General features: G+C 39.6%; 1 protein-coding gene across 1 annotated transcript; it reads left to right on the top strand.

The window, feature by feature from the left end:
- The first annotated feature begins 4,430 nt into the window (after positions 1 to 4,430).
- On the top strand, positions 4,431 to 15,295 carry LOC125329757 (opsin-VA-like). Its single transcript, XM_048312100.1, has 5 exons — positions 4,431 to 6,137; positions 7,618 to 7,828; positions 8,437 to 8,554; positions 12,078 to 12,317; positions 13,452 to 15,295. The coding sequence occupies exons 1-5, from the start codon at positions 5,750 to 5,752 to the stop codon at positions 13,680 to 13,682; spliced, it is 1,188 nt and encodes a 395-aa protein (XP_048168057.1). The 5' UTR covers positions 4,431 to 5,749; the 3' UTR covers positions 13,683 to 15,295.
- Positions 15,296 to 16,028: the final 733 nt, after the last annotated feature.

Here is a 16,028-nt window from a genome sequence, read left to right as displayed (position 1 = left end):
ACTAAGAAGCAGTAGTTATAAGAACTCATGGAAAGAAGGGTTCAAAAGGACCTTCTCAAAGGGAGAATAGATTGTGGAAATACTTTATAGTTGTGTCTTTCCAAACACAAACATTTAGAAAATGTCTACTTCAATAGGAAAGATAATTAGAATGGCAAATTAGACATCTCTAAATGTGACGAAGGCAAAAAACATCATGCATTTTGAAGATGAAATGCTTTTTTTCTGTAAAGACAATATTTCTCTTGAAGTACATACATCCTAATTTATCCACAAAATAGTCAGGCAAAAGGAGATGGGCTTAGTGCTTGCCTGTTAGTGCAGTTAATGTAGAAGAGGAAATATCTTACTAAGTGTATGCATGCATACCCAGAAGAATGGAGGGGAGAACCCTGTGCTATCAAAGGTTCCTCTCATCAAGGCTTGCAGCCTGCCTGTCTACCCAGGCCGGTTCCTAGCCAGAAGTCCCATGACCATGTTAATGCTAAATCAGGTCAGTGAGAGCTGCTTGCTAGCCAATTACCAAGTTGCATAATGTGGTGACTTTTTTCCATGCGTAAAGAAGCTTACTTTGTGCTGGATCTCAGTCTTACCCTGGCTGTTCTGACTCTTCAGCCTATGCTTTTGGCCCTTCCCTATGATTATATAGGAAAATTATGTACTGGGGTATAATACTTCTGTTAGAAGTCAACAAGAAGATCAGGACAGTTATCTTTGTGCATTGCCTTTCACTATGGCAAATTCATTGTCAGTCCACCCTGCATCCTTGCATGAGAAAGCCTCATGTCTCTCAACACTCACTCCTTTGCTTTTCTTTCCAAAGCACTGAGTAACACAGGTGTTGTGGGATTTCACACACAGGATGTCTCAGGCAGTCTAAGTTTATCTGCAAGATTTCTGATTATGCTCTGAAGCAGTCTGTGCAATTCTTGCTGTTTTAACTCCAAAGAACTGCTTAGCAAATTTCTGTCTACAGTTTCACCACAGTACCTGGCTGTCCAGGCTGGTGACCAGCTGTGTGAACCTCTGGCAGTCCCTCCCCAAGGTGCATCCTTCTGACCACCTGCTGGGCCAGAAGTGAGCATTGCAACTGCAGTGCTCCCAGAGCATGAGGAAAAAGTGGTGGCACTGGTCCTTCCGTGTATCCTTACCAATTCCCTTCATCTCATTTTTGCCCTGGTTTAATCGGACTCACTTTTTGTGATAGAATTTAATGGCATTTGGATCAGTATAAGCCTTCATTTAATGGGCTGCAAGATATGCTAACTTTTAATTTAGGGCTGCAAGAGATACCGTCATTTTAAAAAGTTAACCCTGAACAATCTGAAGCATACAAGAACATATATCTGGGACATTTGTGCTAGGAATAAGAGGGTCACTGAATTGAGAAGTGATTGTTCTTTTTCATGGACCTTTGTGTATGGCAAAATGACATATGGCTTGGTTTATACAGGACCTAAAACTCTCTTAAAGTAGTATCTCAGAAGATTTTACTTTCTTCTCATAAATTCTCAGCGATAAATGTTCTACTTCAGTACAAATACAAAAAAAAATTATTAGGTAAAACCTAATTCAGATGGACAAGAGAGTACATAAAATATGCTATGCCATCAGAAAACTCCAATTACAGGCAATTATAACTCCGTTGATGCTGGAGTAAACAAGATATGTGGATGATAACTTCTGGTGCATCTCAAAAGGAAGTGCTCTGGAAATATTTCCATGTTCATGAAAACATCTGCAAGTGTATTTAGTTTGCAGAAATGGAATTTATATTCAGATCAGCCCTAACTGGGGAAACCATCTGCAAAGAGATTGCAATTAATTATTTACTATTAGGGCAGGAGAAATAGAAAAGCCCCTTTAATTTTTCACATTTCAGACTGATTTTTTCAAAGTGAGCAGGAAGAGATATGAATGTTTTATGTAGGCTCTTGAATACTCTTAATAATATCCAAAATTACTATTTAGAGCAGAAGCACCTATTAAGTCATGTAAGATCAAGTCAGGGTCAGCTCCTGAAATCCGTATTTGCAATTAACTTTCAGTAATGCTTCAGTTCTTACTGTTCTGTTAAATTCCATCAATTTAATCAGAGGTTGGATAACATGTTTAAGCAATGAACTGACAAATTCTGCCAGCAAAATAATACAGCACATACAGGTCTTCATGTCAGCAATGCGCAGTCAAATCTTTTTACCAGCTACCTGGGCTCAGGAGTTGTTTTGGGTAAAGACAGATTCAGCTGTCAGTATGAAGCAAAAAGCTTGACTGCTTTTGTTTCTGTTGATGCTGAATTTCAGTTTTTAATATTGTAATTATATTCAGTAGGCTTTCAGAACGTTTTTCAATCATCAGCTGATCTAAGAAAGCAAGACTACTTCTCAGAAGTTGAGCTAAAACTAATGCATTTTGGGACTAGAAATTAGCAGCAGAACTTCACTAAATATGACATGTATATAATGAGACCCCTGTGTGTATTGTACATATCACTGCAGCCAGATGTAGGTTATCTTTACCATCAGTCATTATAAAGGCCTCTGGACAAACGAAATATTTAGAACATTTATTTTCATTTCTGGATTATCTGAGATACTCAGGTTGATTAAGAAAAAAATAACTGCTTTGCAAAGAGACAGTGGGATCTAATCTTGTGCAGCTAGAGGAAAGGAGTCCCTGGGTCTGGTTTTTGCTCCCTGCTGATTCCATGTGTTGTCTTATCTGTTGGTTTCTCAAGGTCTGTACAAGAAAATTCATCCACAGAGAATTCTTTGGAACCCACCCGATGAGACGGGTCAGTATAATATCAAATGTCACATTATTTTGATTTCAACATTTACAGTTCCTTTTCCCAAATTCCTGCGAGCTCTCTGGCTCACAACAGACATCTCCCTCTCACCAGCCTTTCTTTGCCACCACACAGAAAGAGTCTGGTGTCCCACTCACTGGCCAAAATCTCTCTGTGACAAGAGCTGTGCTGAGCATGGCGTGAAGCAACAGAAGCCCAGGACACAGTGCATGTACTCACATCACATCATCCCCTCAGAAGTACTTACCTTTCAGCCCTTTCAGCCCTTGGGGATTACTGCAAGGGAGAAGGTAAGCAGATACACAGTGAAATTTTGGGTGGGTTTCATCACTTTTGCCCAGTCATGCTTCAATTCTGCCCAAGAAAATGAAGGCTGCAGTAGGTCAGATGTGTGAGGTAGTGATGAGCAGAGGCTTCTTGGTTTGCATAGGCATCACGTTTATCAACAAACTTTCAGTATATGGAAATTCAGGAAAAGGAATTTGGTATTAATACAAAACAAGACTTTAATAAAAGGAGCTAAAACTCCTGTGATGCATTGCTGGGGAACATCTGTCTCCTTAAAGGAAGGCTACAAACCTGAGATACTCCTTTTCTTCCTGTGCTCGTAAGACAATGCTTTGTTTTTCTAATTTTGCCTTATACTGATTTCAGAAAAAAAATTTCACAACAAGAATATAAAAATCCATGTCTTTAATATTTGGACCTAAAGGAAGACAAAAGGTCTGCAGTGCAAGGTGGTGGCAAATGTGGGCCAAGTAGCAAAATACAAACCCCTGCTGCTGCAAGAAGTGCAACTGCTGTAAGTTGTAACAAGAGAGCATGTTGCAGAGAAGCACTGACAGTGATTAAGCTGACCTGCTGAAGAAGAAAAACAAACAAAATGAGCAATCAAGACAGTATAGGAATATTTTTAAAGGATTCTTAACAAAGAGGAAACACAAGATAAAGAAAAGAAAATGAATTTAAACTCTAACTAGAATAGTAACTTATACAACCAACCTTAAAAATATGGTAACATATAACAACGAGAAAATAGCTGGTAACAATAGTTAGCCATCATTTTAAGGAGTTCACTCTGCAATGCTATACTTTCCTCCAACCAAAACATTTTTTCCTCGACTATTATTGGAAAGCAGAAGGAGGGGGAGTTTGCTCACACTTTTGTTAGAGCAAAACATCTTTTAATCCTGAATGTACAATCAAGAGATTGTACTATAGACAAGTCCAGATACTACCTTCCCTGTCGTATGCTAAATTCAGAGTCCTGGTTTCATTACAAAACCCACAAGAATTTATAATCGCACGTAATTTCTAACAAAGTACTATTCAAACGTAATTTTAAAGCTGTGGCCCAGATCTTCTACTGTAGCATGCAGGGAGTGGAACTATGCTGAACCATGTCATGCAAGGACTGTCTGGAGGCATTTTAATGTTGCTCTGTGTTGATCTTTCTTTCATTAATAACACTTGGAATTTTTTTATATTCCTGCTGAATAAGTATAGTTTTGTGAGTAATTTTGTTGCTAGATTTGAACTGTTTAAGCAATATTTCTTTCCTTTTCAGTTACCAACCATTTAAAAATATCTTTGGTATTTTGTTTATGGTAAATAGGAAACTTCTTTTCAGTTCAAAATTTTCTGGTGCATAGCTTTTTCTGCCAGTATCCAGAAGCCCTTTTGATTCCATTCCTGCATGCCAAAAGATTTTAGCCTGCGTTAACAAGATATTTCATGTACAAACCAAACCAAATCTGAAGTCAGGAGACTGTATGGACCAGCAGTGTTACTCATTCCTACTCTAACTGTTCATTTATTCATTTATTCGTGTGTTGTATGTGCTGTGCATTCAAAGTGTGAACTCTCCAAGACAATAACTGGATTGCTTTTGGTTTTTTGATTCTGGTTAAAACTGAGGATCTGCTTAATGATTACAGTCCCAGGAATTATCTCACAACACAGTAGAATGATTTCCATTTTTTTGAGGTATCCTTCTTAATTTGTGGAATAATTACTGGCAGTCCTGTAAAACAGGAGTACTGCAATACCTATCACAGTGTTATGCCTAGTGAGGATGCAGAGATTACTGTGCTACTTATCTTTGGAGATAGAAACAAGTAACCCTAACTACTGATAACTATTAGAGTTAGATATATTCAGTCATTTTTATCAGAAATATATGACTTAATTTTCCTGGTGTCTGTTGTCAAGTTGTATTTCTTTTACTGTATTTACAAATGCTATCTTTAAAATATTGTTTTGCTTCTTTTAGGTTTTAGTGCTAAAACTGCAGTTAGAATCATTATGCCTTCTTCAGGAATGACATTCATACTGCCTCAATAAAAACTGAAATTCCACGGAATAACAGAGAAAACTTACTTAATTTGGAGCCTTAAGCCAGCCTGAGATGCGGGCAGAGTTTTGTAGTGCAGTCTCATCCATTTTCCCCATTAATCTCTCCAGTGCTGCTGTCTTTCAAGAAAACATTCAGCTGGGAGCCTCCCCCTTGCTGCACTCCCATCATCACCGGGCATGGGGGAGATCGCACAACCCTTGCACTGACCAAAAAAAAAAAAACAGCTGCATCTTGAAAGTGTGGGAGGCTTGGGGTATTTCAGCACTGCTGGCTGCTGCAGGAGGAGGAAACCTGCAGCTTCCACAGCTGAGTTCCACTACAGATAAAGGCACAGCTGCAGTGGGAGAGAGGCAGGAGATGATGGGCAGAGAGGGGCACAAGTTGCTCTAAAAGATATTCTTGCTAATCCCTGTTCCTGCATTCAGTCTGCAGCACTAAACTTTCCTCCAACTGAAACAATTTTCTTCAGTTATTATTGGAAAGCAGAAGGAGGGGGAGTCTGCTCACACTTTTGTTGGAGACAGCAAACATCTCTTTTAGTCCTGAATATTATTTACAGATCTGAAACTAAACTTCAATATTATATGATATTATTTTTGCTGAGTGAAGTAATGGATGCATTCAGAGCATTTGAAAATGAGTCGCTTTTGTCCAGTTACTCTGTTCCTGCCAGATTGGATCCCTTCCGTCGTCCCTTGGACTCCATCCAGCCCTGGCAATTCAGGCTTCTGGCAGCAGTAATGTTGGTGGTGACCTCCCTGTCACTTGCTGAGAACCTGGCTGTAATCCTGGTAACTTTTAAGTTCAAGCAATTGAGACAACCTGTCAATTATATTATAGTCAATTTGTCTGTGGCTGATTTCCTGGTCTCACTGATTGGTGGTACCATCAGCTTTTTAACAAATCTGAAAGGTTATTTTTATATGGGATACTGGGCTTGTGTACTGGAAGGATTTGCTGTCACATTTTTTGGTAAGCTTGATTTTGTTTGTGGTTGCATGTTTTTTCCTTCAACCTCCTTCCCTGTATTCTACTGCAGTTTCCTAAGTCACTGACTTCGCATGCCTTTGAATTCACTGGTATTTTCCCCAGTTACATATATGCTATAGTGGAGAGTGAGAAACCTCTCTCTCTATCCCTGCCATATACATGGCCTGTTGCATGTGTACTGATAATACAATGTGTTTCATAGAATGAGGAAAAGCTTGCCAATAGAATAGCAGTGTTGTGGAGCTTAAGTTAAAACAATTTCAGGAAAAAAATCCTTATGCACAGCTATTTTCAATATTTGTAGTTAGGTGTGCATATATGGATAAATAAGAGAGAGAGAAAAAGAGTGAATGGCTGCCCATAAACTGGGGAAAACCTCAGGGCACAGAACATCTCATGTTCTCTACCCTCCAGTGGTTCTGAGGAGCAGGGACACACCTGTAACAGTCAGTCCACACAATTACATCTCTTTGTGATTTTTTTTTCATGGCTTTGTTCATTTACTACAAAAAAATATTAGAAGTAGTAAGAGGAAAAATCCTCACCACATAGAACCCTGTGTAAATACATCTCTACAGAATAAATGGGTATTAGTTTAAAATGGGACGTCTACTTACTTGAGACAGACACTCATTCCTGTGTCCTGTCCCTGTTTCTGAAGCTACATAAAGACAGCCAGTAATGCTTGTCCCTGTTCTAAATCACACACAGTGCTGATCCTCAGTCTGAAAAGGAGTCCCACAGCTGCTCTCTGCCTGTTTAAGCTAGTCAGAGGGTATGTTGGTGAGGAGCAATGCTTCTGCATCAGTTTGTGGCATGTAAGTCGTGTCCTATGGAGAAATATCAGGCTATTTCAAGATTTTGGTGTCCCACCAGGTAATATGTGCCTAAATTGATAATGTGATATTGTGGGTAGCTGTCTGCAGGTTTGAGTTTTATGACAGTCTGAAATAATTTTTGCAAAGATAGTGTTTTGAAGATTTTAGTTAGTTAATTTGGATGCTACATAATTTGCAGCTTTTCAGAGTAGAAACAAATGAAAAGACTGTCACAATCACTTAACTGGTCTGATCAGCTGCTTGATTTTGTAGCCCTTATACTGTAGACTGGAAAACTTGAAAAATGTGAAATTCTTATGCTCTTCATTAATATTAGAATAATGCACATAAATTGGCCATCCTTTCATTACTTGTGTTGATAGAAAAGCTGTTTGATGTTGTGGGTAGTCAAAGAGTGTAACTGGTTGCCCTGAGTGGTTGTGGAGTCTCCGTCTCCAAAGATACTCAAAACCCAACTGCACTTGGTCCTGAATAACCTACTATCTGGACAGTGCTTGAGGGGGAACGATGACCTCCACAGATGCCTTTCAAACCAAACAGTTCAGGGATTCTGTAATTTGGGATGGTGCTTGCTTTTCAGTGATCTACCCAAATTTGATGCTGACTGTGTTCTCTTGCTACAGGCATTGTAGCTCTCTGGTCTCTTGCTCTGTTGGCTTTTGAGCGCTACATTGTGATCTGCCGCCCGCTGAGAAATATGCGCTTGAGGGGGAAGCAGGCAGCTCTAGGTATTGTCTTTGTGTGGACTTTTTCCTTCATTTGGACCATTCCACCAACAACTGGTTGGAGCAGTTACACGACCAGTAAGATTGGAACTACTTGTGAGCCTAACTGGTAAGGCCACTCTCTCAGAGTATGGCAAAAAAACGAAACTTGCACCTCAGGATGTCTCAGGGCCAGAAATTTAAATAAAAGGTTTAAAGATGATGTAAATCTCTGAAAAAAAAACAGATGTAAAGAAAGTTGTAAGAAAATTGATCAAAATTTTCCAAGAGCAGTTTTTAAAACAAAAATTTCTAAAGGGTGGAGCCTCCATTTCTAATGAAAATAATCACCCTATACCTTGTGATTTTTGTCTGGAGTCATAGGACAAAGAGACAGATTTTTTCAGAAGACTGGACAAAGCTCTGAGCAAGCTGGTCTGACCCATAGCTGGCTCTACTTGGAGCAGGAGGTTGGACTACATGTCCCTTCCCACCTAATTGGCCCCACTGTTCTCTCGTACTGTATCTATGGTCATAGGATTCTCTCCTAGCCCCTGGGCAGGGAAATGGCCCAGCGCTCCATCTGGTGATATGACTAGAGCTGTAAAGGGGCACACTGAACAAAAACATTTGACAAAAATACTAGTGACATCTTTGAAAAGCAGAATTAGTATTTCAAGAAAATAGTAAAAACACATATTATTAATACATACACAAGGTATTTTGTATTTTATACAGGTACTCAGGAGCCTATGCTGACCGTACATACATTATTGCATTCTTCACCACCTGTTTTATAGTACCCTTATTGGTGATTTTGGTATCCTATGGAAAATTGGTGTGGAAGCTAAAAAAGGTAAGAAGAAGTACTCATAAGTAAACTTGTATGTATGCAAAAGTTTGGAATTACTGTTTGATTTTCTATAAAGATCAGACATAAGCAGATCATATTTGCAGGCAGCAAACACTCAGTTACATCCCTTGTTATATAATTATCCTTACACACAGAAATTCATGCTATGGTTAGAAGTGATTTTTTAAATTGTGCAGTTTGCATCACTTATCAGTACATCTCATTAGTCAAACATAATGTAAATGAAAGAATGTCTATCTCATAAACAGAATGACACAGTATTGGTTTATTCATAATTGTACTTCAATTCAGTGACATTTCATAAGACTCAAACCAGGCAAATCAGAATGTAGCTTAAAATGACTGCAGTTGTAAATTCTAAGAGTGCTGGCTACTACTTTGTAACACATTCAAAATAAGACATAGCCTTTGTAAATAATGCAATGCTGTTTAGTAAACAAAATATTCATTTGTCCAGGAATATTTAAAAGACTTGAGAAATGCTTTTGAATTTTATTCAATGGTCATGTTGACCTGATCCAAAAGAGAAGCTGCAAAAAATGAAAAAGAAGACAATAGAATAGGAAAATTCCTATTTGGTCCAGGATTTGGGGACAAGATTTTGGGACAATATTGGCATTTCTATTTACTGAAAAACTGCCCTGACATTGCTTCAGAAATAAATTCAGTAAATTTCTTCAATTTATTGATGTTTTGGAAGTATTTGGGATAGTCAAATTTATTGTATTTATTCTGAGTATAATTTTTTCTAAGTAACAAAAAAATGTTGGGGTCTCCCCCCCTGAACAAAACAGAAGGGAAATTTGGGTGACATTGTGATTCCTGTGAATGGATTTTTCTTGATTTCCTCCAGGATTCGTTCAGGGGAGAAAAGGTTAAACGGCTGAGAGAGGTTGATCTCTGTATTAAACACAAGAGGTTTCCCAGGCGCAATGTGGACGACAGTGAGGTAGCACAGCGCTCGCTGGTGGCAGGGATGGGGGGACCTGAAGAACAGGATACAGAAATGCTTGAAGAAAACAATTGCTGATTTAGGGTCAGGCTCTCTTAAGATAATTTGTAAAACTACGGTTCTGTTATTCTGAATACCCAGAACTTCTATTAGTATTTTATTTCACCCTGCCCTAACCTACTTGCAGAGGAAACAGAATGAAGAGAGACCACAGGGGGCCAGATTGGTGTGGGAGGTGGGGCACAGCCCACAGCAGCCACACTGTGGGGCTCCCAGTCCTGCCAGGGACAGGTGTCCCTTCCTGCAGACTGGCAGTCACAGAGCAGAGTGGGAAAGGGCCACCTCCAGGAGGCATGTGCTCCTGGGAGGGAAACACATGGGGTAGTCTGGTGGCCTGGCATGGAAGGGAGGGGTGTTGCCTCAGCAGGGGGGATGTGAAGGAAGCGAGACCATTTGCATCCAGCCCTGTCTTGGGGCTGCCAGACTAGTGGCTAATCTGTTAATCAGGTGCTTCAGCAGTTGCACAGAAAAACAAAGCAAGTGAGATGATGAATAAGGGAGGCAGTGATGGAAAATGTCACTGTCAGTCACAGCAGGAGTCATGAATGGTCCATTTGGCCATATGAGTTAGGTCAGGATGTCTTCTGGAAGGCTGATCAGTGCCACGTAGTGTGTCCCACCATGGGCCTGAAACCACTCTGGCACGTTGTCTCTAGGCTGTTATCCAGAAATAATAGGGGTATTATTAAAAAAATCACACTTCAGAGCAAGCTGTGTGTTTCACGCTTCCCTCGCAGCTCAGTGACCTGGCAAACCACAGCCAGGAAACAGGGGGTGGTCTCAAAATGCCACATCACAAGTGATGGAGTTGTAACCATCTAGCTTGTGCCAGTCTCGGCCTTCAGCTCTGAAAAGCCAGAACCCGCAACATATTCCGGAAATCTATAATGAATTGCTATTTTTGGCTATATCTCACAACTAAGCTCATTTTCAAAAATCTGACTACAGTGTACAGAGAAAGATCCAAGCAGCAGAACTGGTGTCTCGATGTTCCCAACCATCCCTCTTCATGCATTTTGTCCCATGGTTGTCACAGTGTAGGCTTGTTCCTGAGTGGAATAGTTCTGTCTTAGTAGTCTGCCAGTCCCTCAGTCCCAGTGGCCCCAGCTTTACAATGCCAATTGTAGCTTTCACTGCAACATCAAAGTTGATGAAAGAAATTAATCTTCAGAAAAATATTAAATTAGCAGTTTACAACAGAGGTAAATTATGATGGCAATATTCCTTTGTTTGGAAGATAAAGCACCAGTATGTTGTTCCTTACCTGTATTTAGAGAGAAAGGAAAAGCTGTATCTGAAAAAAAGACCCGGCTGATGTGAGACAAAGCTGAAAGTGCAATCAAGGAGATTTTGTTCCTTTTCCAGGGGACTGCACTTCTGCTGAAAGGGAGGCTGGGCTGCTCTCTGTGTAGGTACAGCATATATGAAAAAATGCTATAGAAATTTCATATATTTGCAGGGAATATCTTATCAGTACCAAACACAGCCTTTCTTAATGCCTAATAACTTGTAGTTATTTTAATAATTCGTTATTGTTATTATTATTACTGTCGTTGTTATGTTTATATTTGGTGAAAACTGACATGAATTGCAACTTTCTACGGAGATGAGGACATTGCCCTTCCCAGGAGGTGCTTCTATACCTCTTTAAGTACTAAATATATTGAATTCTCTGAGTGCAATTCAAAAGTTAGAGAAAATGTCTCCATAGAGTTCTAACATTACTGCAGGAAGTTAAAAGGCCATGTTAGACAAAAAAAAAATCTTACTTTATTAGAATGTAACATTGCAAGACCTGGCATCAGGTTTTTCTGGAGCCATACACAGTTATTAGTTATTTCTCATGTAAAATAACATTTCATAACAGCGCCTTGTTTCACTAAGTCATCAGAAACCAAAGATGTTTCCCGGAAACATGCTGTTTGACATCACCTAATCTCTGTATGAATATACGTGTCTAAGCTTCTTGCATGATCAGTGAGGAAAAGAGGAAGAGCATTCCTACTAAATGCCCCAATCCCACTTTAATTCTGGTATCATTAGATTGTGAATGCCCTTCTGGGGAAGGCCATAAAGCACCACTGAGCCAGACAGATGCCTCTGGTGTAAATTTCCCCCTTGGTGAGGAGGTTGCACAGCCTTGATTGAGTGCTGTCTGTAACACCCCTATCAGACACCTAGTTGTCTGCAAAGGCTACATGGAATAGAAAGTGCTTGAATTCAGCTCATTATCTGCTTATGATTCACCATGATGTCCTTCTTTTTCACTTTGACAATAAAAATACAAAGATACTTAAGCAAAGGAAAATTTACTAATGCTGGTATATGGTAATTCATGTCCCTCAGCAGTAACTTCAGCATCCATCCTTCTGTGCTGCCACACTTGGGAAGAGCAGGTCTTTCCTTCTAGCATGGCAACTAGACAGCTCACTAAAGTCACTGGTTGGACACCTTGCTGTTTGTTTTCTAGAATCTTTTCTCTTTTCTTAAAAGGTGTCAGATGCACAAGGCAGGCTGCGAACTACCAGGAAACCTGAAAGACAAGTGACTAGAATGGTTGTTTTTATGATCATTGCCTTTCTAATCTGCTGGATGCCATACGCTACCTTTTCTATCCTAGTCACTGCATATCCCTCCATTGAGCTGGATCCTTGTCTGGCAGCAATTCCGGCTTTCTTTTCCAAAACAGCTACTGTTTACAATCCAATTATTTATGTCTTTATGAACAAACAGGTACTGTATGCCCTCAGAGTGTCTCCAATACTCATATTTTGCTATTTTGTCTTGCTTTATAATGAATTATTTCTACCTACCTATGTGTTAGTTAACAAGCATTACAATATCCTGCATTTAGAACGAAAAAAATTGCCTGGTGCAAGATGGCATAAGCCTCTGAGCATTTTTGAAATATAAATGTTAATAATTATTAGGTTTAGATATTGCAAAGGAAAATCAGCCCTTAGGGAAGATGAGTTAGTTTCCTGTATGAAAATTATGTTCTCAAGACTGTTCCAATATATTTCAATAATTGTTTAGGAATGCAACACCAGTAAATTATCTAGAGGTGGGGTGCACATTTTCAAAGCTTGAATTTGTCTTGGGGAAATGAGGCATTTGTGGCTTATGTGCAGGGGGTAGGAAGTATTGCACATGGCCATTTAACAGGGAGCTTTCTTCTCTGGAATGAGGGCAGAGGATTGGATGCAGAGAAAAAGAATTGATATGGGGATGAATGAGAGTGTTGTGTGCTCACAGTGATAACAGGCATGATAATAAACATGAGCAGATTTCTGCAATGAATGCAGCAACTGAGAGTGGTGGCATCAAGCAGAGTATAAGCACGTAAATTAAATAAAGAAAAATAGTTAAGTGTCTGTTGAATAAGAAATGGTGAATTTATTTATCCGGTCCTGCAGAGAGAGCAATTGCTTATCTCACATCCTGTGGACAGCACCCTAATCTCCCAAAGCATGGTAGATGTGTGCCACTCTTTATCCTGTTTGTGGATGCAAACAACAAAAACCCATCTTCGAGTAGCCGGGAATTTAGTATATGAAAGCATGAGTCTGGAGAAATGGCCAATTATGTCCATTAGATATGATTAGCTAGAAGCAGAAAAGAAAAATTATTTTTTAGATTAGGATGTACCAGTAGTTTGGGTCTTTTCAGAACATAGTTAATTTTTAGGTTTAGAGTTCTTCATGGTGGCATGGGGAAATATATTTTATGGGGTTATTTCTTCATATTCTCAACTGGTTCATGAGAGAATTTCAAAGACCTTTTTAGCTAATATGCAGATTGATTTATAGAACTGTTTTTAAATTTCTTATGTGTTTTGACTGATCTCCTGTTTTTTCAACTTTTTAGTTCAGGCAGTGTCTGATTCAAATGTTCAGTTGCAGTGCCATAGGAACTGTGGAGTCCAACATGAACCTGACTTCAGAGAGAGCAGTGCTAACCCAGGACAGAAGAGGCAGCGAGATGTCCCCCATGGCAGTTCCTAGCACCATTTCTGAGACGAAAACTGGAGTTGAACACAGAAATAGACAATCTTTGGCTCTGTTGAAAACTTCAGAAAACAAAATTTGTCCCATGTAGAGTGGAGATAGGATCATTATTGCAATGCTACAGTGTATTTCATTGTTACAATCATCTAATACAAAAATATGTTGTCATTGGGGACATTCTGCTCCTGTGGACACCAGCTTTTGAGATTGCAGGCTCCTCAGTGCATGTAAGAGCCTCTTGGCTCTGCAGGTGCAGTCAAACTCCCAGCTGTAAGGAGAGTCCCTTCCTCCACTGCATTCCTCTTCCCAATCCACAGTCAACTTGAAGCAGGTAGTGGCACCACACTGTTGTTCTCCTCTGAGGAGCAGTTGTGTCTCTCTCTCTCCAGTCCTTAAATCCGTGTTTCTGCTAAAGTCACATCCTCACTGCTTTTAATTGGGCTACTGATTCTGGAATAAATTATTAATTTGTTATTACACCTCTACTTTCAGAAGCAAGGACTATAACACAAGTACTGCTTGTGTAAACAGTGAAAACTAATGGAATTTGCCAGCTTTCCATGGCGGTATTCCATCTCATATTTCATTCACACAATAACATGCAGCAATATACTTAGCTTTAGTGGAATGTCAGTTGCACATGCAAAGCCAAACCAGGTTATGAAGGTAATAAAGGCAGACTTCTGTTTTACACAGTGATTGGGATCATTGTATGAAATGTTGCTAAGAACTGGCACATCAGAATTTTAATCCTATATAAAATCTATCTTTAATTGAATGCATTCTAGGACAAAAGGCAATGGCTGACTGTATTTAAATGCTTTAGGATGGAAAACCATTATTTCTAGAGAAGACATTAGTACAATGCCAGTTGAAACAAATGTTGTTCCATAGTGGGTATAGAGAAGCTACACTAGCTCCACCCTGTACAGGCCTTAGCTATAGAAATGTGATATGGAATGAATCATCAATGGTTCCGTTTTACTTCAAAAAAATAGCATTATTTTACACAGAATAAAGAAATTTTGTTTCTATCAAATTTTTTTTCTGCTTTCTGTTAAATTAATGTTTGAAAAACTATATTGCATTGAAAAAGAGTGATGGACTACCTGACATACCTGTAGTAAAAGCTAGTCCCTGAGCAGTACCTTGCTGACTTGGAAGTCAAGAACTATTCTTGCAGCAGCTGGAGATGCTGGTGGATCAGGAAAAGGTAACACAGAAATACAGTACAAAGCATATTCTGAACCCCTGGTATGTTGCAGAGACTGGTTTCTGTATGATTCTCCTGCTCGTGAGGAGAAGAGCTGTAGCTACCTGCTGGGGTGGAGGGACAGGTACAGGGAGCGTGTCCCTGAGCCACTCTGGCCTTGGAATGCCCAGTGGTGTTGAGGCCAACAGCAGGTCTGGAGGCTTCACAGACCTTAATTTGGACATGGTTAACTTCTATTTGTGAGAAAAGCCCATGAGAAGAAAAGCAGTTAGTTTTTACCCATGAAAATGTAGTATCAACAGAAGCATGAAAGTCAGACAATAGGAGAAAAACAGCAACATATCCACACCTGTTATTTTTCTGAATGTGTTGAACGCTTATGCCATAGGTAGCCAATGATAATGTGTTATAGTTAATAGTAGCCAGCAAGTCTACTGTAGTAGTTTTGCAGCCAATGAATCTGTAACACAAATGATATGAAAAAATATATATAAAAGAGGCTGAAAAAATATATATATGAAATATATATGAAAAAATATATATAAAAGAGTATAAAAGAGGCTGCTTTGTTTAATAAATGGCTTTTTCCCTTTGTCCGAGGCACTGTCTGTGTGTGTCGTAACCACCTCAACAGCGACACAGTGGACTGCTTGACCATCTGTTCCTGCTTGTGGCCCCTCACATTCACACCCATGGACATACAGAATAATTCATCCCCCATATTTCTGCACAGCCCTGGATTTTGATGCATTCTGCCTTAGTTCTGTGAAGGCAATCTAAACACTGAAACAGCAGTGGCAGTAACACGGAACAAAGCAGGAGATCCTCACTTGTCTTCCATCACCAGGCAAAGGGGAGCTTGGCAACGGGATGAAGGCTGTCCTTCTTCAGGCAGTAGTGTATCTGACATCTGAGACAAACACACTACAATAGGTAATGATGTGTACCTGCTTAGGTCACTGCTGATCTTTTTTTGCTTCATCACATATTTAAGAATTATTCAGTAAGATCTATCTGCTAAAGATCCTGCAGGAAGTGTATTTCTGTAGTGCTTTCCCTTTACACACCATGTGGTCAGTTTCTTTGGCCCTGCTCTTTTTCCCATTACCCAGCTCCCCATTGTTCCCCTGGGACAGCTGTGAGTGCAGAGGTCTCAGCCATGCTCTTTGTTTTGCATCTTACAAAAGCCCTTTGGACCTCTTCTACAATGTTGTCTTGGGGTGA

This window comes from Corvus hawaiiensis, chromosome 8, assembly GCF_020740725.1.
Source record: "Corvus hawaiiensis isolate bCorHaw1 chromosome 8, bCorHaw1.pri.cur, whole genome shotgun sequence".
NCBI lineage: Eukaryota > Metazoa > Chordata > Aves > Passeriformes > Corvidae > Corvus > Corvus hawaiiensis.
Note: the sequence above shows the minus strand (reverse complement) of the source record. Positions and strands in the feature narration are given on the sequence as shown.

What these genes read in the sequence shown, in the direction of transcription:
- LOC125329757 (XM_048312100.1), top strand. Translation starts at nt 5,750, where the DNA reads ATGATATTATTTTTGCTGAGTGAAGTAATGGATGCATTCAGAGCATTT. An exon ending in ACTACTTGTGAGCCTAACTG is followed by an intron (nt 7,829 to 8,436) that starts GTAAGGCCACTC and finishes TATTTTATACAG; the next exon opens with GTACTCAGGAGCCTATGCTG. An exon ending in ATGTCTTTATGAACAAACAG is followed by an intron (nt 12,318 to 13,451) that starts GTACTGTATGCC and finishes TCAACTTTTTAG; the next exon opens with TTCAGGCAGTGTCTGATTCA.